This window comes from Rhincodon typus, chromosome 3 (genome assembly GCF_021869965.1).
Source record: "Rhincodon typus isolate 14 chromosome 3, sRhiTyp1.1, whole genome shotgun sequence".
NCBI classification, from domain to species: domain Eukaryota; kingdom Metazoa; phylum Chordata; class Chondrichthyes; order Orectolobiformes; family Rhincodontidae; genus Rhincodon; species Rhincodon typus.
The window spans coordinates 942474-949159 of record NC_063334.1 but is presented as its reverse complement, the minus strand read 5'-3'; the positions used below and the strand labels follow the sequence as shown (position 1 = coordinate 949159).

The 6686-nt window shown below is 41.9% G+C and overlaps 1 protein-coding gene across 1 annotated transcript in view; it reads right to left on the bottom strand.

Moving 5' to 3' along the window:
* LOC125487639 (focadhesin-like) overlaps window positions 1-5671 on the bottom strand; it is a 22470-nt gene extending 16799 nt beyond the window's left edge. The window contains exon 1 of the mRNA XM_048619564.1: window positions 5536-5671. Coding sequence (XP_048475521.1) covers window positions 5536-5671 — 136 coding nt within the window. The remainder of the gene's footprint in view (window positions 1-5535) is intronic.
* Between the last annotated feature and the right edge of the window lie 1015 nt (window positions 5672-6686).

Here is a 6686-nt window from a genome sequence, read left to right as displayed (position 1 = left end):
ATTCTTCTGTGAGGACTTTTAGCTAGAAGTTCTGTGGTACCTTTTATGGATAGATGGTGCTTTCTCACAGAGCTTGGAGATTTCTGTGAGAGATAGATGTTTATTCCTCAGATGGCGGTTTGCTCTCACCCTGATTTTCAAAAACCCTCTTCTTACATACTCCCAATCACCTATCAATTTCTAAGTAATAGGATTGGTCCGAGGTAGTCAAAACCATCAGATTTAAATTCAATTAGTTTTCAATCTCCACGTGCTTGCGTTCAATTAATTGGCTGATCTTCAAGCTAGTTGCCAAAACATCAAAACAAGTCTAAAGTTTCCAATCACACAGGCAATTGATATATGTTTCAATTTCGGAACTATCTGTACCTCTCCAACTGCTTACAGACACATTTTCGTTTAATTTCCAAGCTTAGAAAAGCACATCACCTCTTAAAAGGACCATACACCCTTCCCTCTCTATTACTTTTACAAACAAATTCCAACTTCCTGCCTTCCAATTCACAAGTACTCTACACAACTTCATAATAGTATCTAAAACAAAATAACATTCAGCACAAGTACATTCTCTGAAGAGAAGGCATGCAGCTATAAAGCCAAATGTAGGAGGCTTTTCAGAGGATGCTGATAGTGAATCCAAGGCTGAGGAACTGCCAGCGGTATTAGACCTGTAACAGCCAGAATAAATCTGGCAACGTTGCACAGGCAACAGTTTTAATTTAAGATCAAAACCCTTTACATTCTGCAATAGCTTTCTGAACAATCTAAGTCACTTGGGGTTGACCTTTTCCATCAGCTGATAGATGGAGTTATTCCTGACACATAGGAAGATGGTCGTGGTTATTGGAGCTCCAGGACATCACTGCAGGAGTTCCTCATGCTTGTGTCCTAGGGCCAACCATCTTAAGCTGCGTCATCATAGACTTTTCCTCGATCACAAAGTCAGAAGTTGTTGATGGCTCACAATGTTCCACACCATTTGCAGCTCTTCAGATCATGAAGCAGTCCATTTCCAAATGAAGCAAGATATGGACAATATCCAAGCATGGGCTGAAAATTGGCAAGTAACACTCATGCCACACAAATGTGAGGCAAAGGCCATCTCCAACAAGACTGAATCTAACATCCTGCGATGTTCAATGGAGTCACCATCACTGAATCCCCCACCATCAACATTGAATGAAACTGAACTGGACCCACCACTTTAATTGGTGGCTACAAAGCAGGCCAGAGGCTACAAATCTTGCAGTGAGTAACTTACCTCCTGACTCACCAAAGTCTTATACAAGACACAAGTCAGAAATGTGACGGAATACTCCCCACTTGCCTGGGTGAATGCAGCTCCAAAAACACTCAAGAAGCTCGACACTGTCTGTGTCAAAGCAGCCCACATCCACAAACATCCACTCCTCCAGCACCGACACTCAGTAGCGGCAGGGTGTACTATCTACAAGATGCACTGGAGAAATTCATTAAACCTCCTCAGACAGCACCTTCCAAACCCACAACCATGACCATTTAGAAGGACAAGGGCAGCAGATACATGGGAGCAAAGCCAAGTCATTCCAAGTCATTCACCCTCCTGACTTGGAAACACATTGTCATTTCTTCAGTGTTGCTGGTGTCAAAATCCTGGAATTCTCTCCCATTTGGCATTGTGGGTGCACCTGCAGCAAAAGGACTGTAATGGTGCTCACTGCCATCTTCTCACGGGCAACGAGGGACAGTTAAAAAACATTGGCCCATCCAGTGACAACCATTATGCACGACTTAAGTAAAAAGGTATAGGACAAACAAAACAAGGGAACATATGATGAATGGTAGGACTTTGGGAAGCATTGAGGATCAATGGTGTACATGTCAACCGGTCCCTTCAGGTGTCAGTGGTTAAGTAGGCTTATGGTATACTTGCCTTTATTGGTCGAGGCAGAGAGTTTAAGAGCAGCAGGGTGATGCTGGAACTGTATAAAATGTTGGTTAGACCACGACTAGAGTATTGTGAGTAGTTTTGGAATGCACATTTCCAGGGGATGTGATAGCACTGGAGAGGTTGCAGAGGAGATTGATCAGGCTGTTACCTGGGCTGGAGATATTCTGTTATGAAAAGAAATTGAACAGACTGGGATTGTTTTCCTTAGACCAGAGGAGATTGAGAGGGGACATGATTGAGACGTACAAAATATAGAGGGTCATAGATAGAGTAGACAGGAAGAAACCTTTCCCCTTGTTTTTTAGATGAATGAGGCATAGATTTAAAGTAACAGCAGAGGTTTATAGGAGATGTAAGGAAAAATCTTTTTCGCTCAGAGGGTGGTGGGAACCTGGAACTCACTGCTTGTATGGGTGTGTAGAGGGAGAAGGCCTCATATCATTAATGAAGTATTTATATGTACACTTGCAATGCACAGCAAACAAAGTTATGGGTCAAGTGCTAGAAACTGGGATTGGAATTGTTAGGTGGTTGTTTTTGACCTGTGTGGACACAATAGGCCTTTTTCTGTTCTGTAGATTTCTGTGCTCTATAACTGTCTGCAAATTTAGAAATCATGTTCCATTTCCAAGTCATTAATATATATGAAAGAGAGCAGTCGCCCTCGTACTGAACGTTCGAGAACTCCATCAAAATTCTTCTGCAAATTTCTGAAGAAGGGTCCAGACCCGAACCGTCAGCTTTCCTGCTCCTCTGATGCTGCCTGGCCTGCTGTGTTCCTCCAGCTCCACACTGTGTTGTCTCTGACTCCAGCATCGGCAGTTTCTACTGTCTCATTTATAATCAATTCTATGTTTTATCACTGTCAATTTTACATCCAAGTTGCCACGGCCTTTTTTTATTCCATGAGTTTCCATTTTGCAAATAAGCCTTATATGTGTACCCTATCAAATGTCCTTTGAAAGATCATGCACATAATATCAATGGCCCTACCTTTATCCATTCTTTTTGTTATCTCAACCAAAAAAAAACTCATTAAGGTTTGACAATTGAAATTTGTCCATAAGAAGTCCATACTAATTCTGTTTTATTAGTCCATGTTTGTCTGAGTGGCTGTTACTTTTCTCCAGGTCATCGTTTCTAAAAGCTGCCCTGCCATTTACATTAAATTGATTGGCCTATAATTCACAGGTTGATCCTTTCCTCTTTCTCTGAAGGAGGATGCAACATTATAGTTATCCAGTCCTTTGGTATGACCCCCTATATCTAAGCAGGATTGGAAGTATTCTACCCTTGTATTCCACAGCAACTAATGATAGATCAGTGGCTGGGTGTCTTCCCTATGTTAAGGTCTACCAGCCTGCCTAGTACCTACTCCTTAGCTACTTTTACCTGATCCAAATTCTGGGCATTATCACATTTGCCAAACATTCAGCAAATGTGTCCTTCTTTATAAATATTGATGTCAAATGCAGATTTAGTACCTCAACCAAACCAGCTGGCTCCAGCAATAGATCTCCATTTTTGACAAAATCAACCCTTCATCTTCTGACTACTCTATTATTTCTAACATACGAATAAAAGACCTTTATAACCCCTTTATTGTTAGTTGGCAGTCTATTCCTGAACCGTCTCTTTGCCTTCTAATTTTCTTTTCCAGTTGTTCTTTTGCCTTTTTATATATTTGTAATATCAAGCTGGCATCTGTCATATGCATCCTTTTACTGCTACATTCTATTCTCTGACTCCTTCATCCTATTTTTGAGCTCTGGCTTTAAGAATCTTGTGAACAATGTTGGGCCCCATACTAAAGAAGAATGTACTGGTATTGGATGGGGTCCCAAGGAGGTTTATAAGAATGATCCTGGGACGAAGAGCCTGTCGTATGAGGAGCAGTTGAGGATTCTGGGTCTGTACTCAATGGAGTTTAGAAGGATGGGTGAGGTAGTAAGCTCATTGAAACTCACAGAATATTGTGAGGTCTAGATAGAACGGATGTGGAGAAGATGTTTCCCTAGTAGGAGAGACTAGGAACCAAGGGCACAGCCTCAGTGTGAAGGGACAACATTTCAGAGCTAAGATGTGGAGAAACTTCTTCAGCCACACACTGGTGAATCTGTGGAACTTACTGCCACAGAGGGTTTGGAGGCCAAGTCATTGCGTGTATTTAAGACAGAGAGAGAGATAGGTTCTTGATTGGTTAGGGGATCAAAAGTTACTGGGAGAATGCAGGAGAATGAGTTCGAGAAACACATCAGCCATGATTGAATGGTGGAGTAGACTGGATGGGTCGAATAGCCTAATTTTACTGTGATATATTATGGTCTTTAGTGGCCATTCTGTACACCCCACCTTGTGGGAATGACCCTGCCCATCCCAAGTGACTGACTGACCGTGTCAATGTCCCTGGACTGATAACGCAAACTGGTCTTGACTTACTGCCTCTAGACCCTGTGACTGAAGGCTATCTCCCTTGACTGAGGACTACTTCCCTCAGACTTTGAGCCATGGTCATTTGCTGGAAGCACATGCAATGTCTTTGCCACGTATTCAGATCTCATATGGTGTAGGTGTGAGATTGAAGTCACACAGTGCCGTACTGCAACATTTCACTCCCCTTGACTGACAACTGCTGATGAACAGGACAAGCTGCTTGGCTTTGTACCTGCTCTAACAGGCGGGTAAAGACAGAAGAACTGTGAGCTCTGGAAGGGGTGAGAAAGCACAATAAGGCAAAGCAGGGCAGGGATGTTGTGAGGTGGGTGCTATGCAGCAGCATTCTGGTGAATGGTGCCAGTGCACCTCAAAGTGCATCTTGGAAGTGCAGAACCATCTTGCAAGTGGAGCAGAGGTTACTTTGAGGGCACTGTAAGGCTGGTATGTCTCTGATACCAACATCCATGCCTGGGTCCTGTGTTATCATTGTCCATGGAATGTGCTCTGACATTTTGGTGACTGGTGACCATGGCAAAGGTCTCGGTACAAACAACGAGCATCCTGACATTTACATCAGATGTTATCGGTGTCTAGTTTCCATCCAGAAGGTGGGAAAATGGTAAAGTGCATAAGAATAAGGCAAGATTAACGAATAAAGATGTTAATTCATAGAATCATACCAAAAAAGGTCCTTCAGCCCATGGAGTCTGCGCCAACTTATCTACACTAAGATAACAAGGTGTAGAGCTGGATGAACACAGCAGGCCAAGCAGCATCAGAGGAGCAGGAAAGCTCCTCTGATGTTGTTTGGTCTGCTGTGTTCATCCAACTCTACACCTTGTTATCTCAGATTCTCCAGCATCGGCAGTTCCTACTATCTACACTAATCTAATTTTCCTGCGAGTGCACGCAAATAGACCTCTTGTTGCTCAATAATGAGAATCTTGTCTTTCCATTCAATACTTGATTAAAAATTGGGACTTTTTGTTCTCAATGATGAGAAGCTCCCCACTGCCAAAGTAACGAGATTTTCCCAACTTTCTCACCAATGCCCATGTCATTCAATGCTCACTTAGATTCTGCCTATAGAAGCTTTGTGTGAATGCTGGGATGGCCAAATAAAGCACAGACTGCAACAAAATTGTTTTCTTGTGCCTTTGGCAACGTACCCCTTTCCGACTGGTTAGTCAAATTGAACCAGGTAAACCACATACTCAGTGTCATATTCAGCCTACAGAAGAGTTTCAATTCCCCAATTTCATACTTAATCAAGGCTGCTGTGTCTGCCTCCCCAAAATTAGTCATCATCCTAAGGCACTGTTAAAATCTTTATTTATACGGACATAGGAATTAACCAATGGGAAAAGACCAGTTGGCCCAACAAGCTTGTCTCATTCTCACAATAAATAGAGCATCATGACTAAACACTTTCTCTCTTACTCCTGTATATCGTTTCTTCCTTCTGTTAACTATTGGCGGCACAGTCTAAAGCTCATGGTCCTACTATGTCTCCAAAGTGTCTACTTCATGCCTTTCTTTTGAAAAGTCTCTTTGCTACTGTCCTTCCATTACTTGTTTCCATTATATTTTATAATCTGTAAAGCACCTTAGGATATTTTGCACGTTAGAGATGCATCATAAATGTCATTGTTCTTCAGAAGAATTGCTAATACAGAAACTTTACATCTTACATATAACACCAAAAGTACTATGAGTTGCTTTAAAAAAGTATTAATTACTTACCAATCTGTGAAAACACAATATCAAGAAGAACAAATATTCTGATGCCAAGATATCCATGTTCTTGTACTAAAACAGTCCCAAAATTTTAATTAGAGATAGTAAGAGCTGCTGATGCTGGAGTCAGAGATAACACTGTGTGGAGCTGGGAAAAATTTCTGAAAAAGGTTCCCGACCAGAAACGTCAGCTTTCCTGCTCCTTTGATGCTGCCTGGTCTGCTGTGTTCCTCCAGCACGACATTTTAATCAATTTGTTTTTGGAGATATATATTCCTGGCGATTTACTTACCCAATAATTGGAAGACATCCAGTTGCCATTGCAGCAACGAAAGCTCCCTCCGAGCAGCTGGGACATATAAGCAGATAGTGTCTCAGCAAACCTCACATCACTACATCACAAAGGGAATCAAGAGGGTATTGCTTTACCTTCAGAGAAAAACAGTCAAATCAAATGCAAGGGGTCCGACAAGTAGACACATTCCCCAACATTCTGCCATAATCCCTATTGATGGTAATAGTGGACTGTTAAGATCTCAGATGATACCCGGCTTAACAGATATTGACTTTTAACAGTTGATTA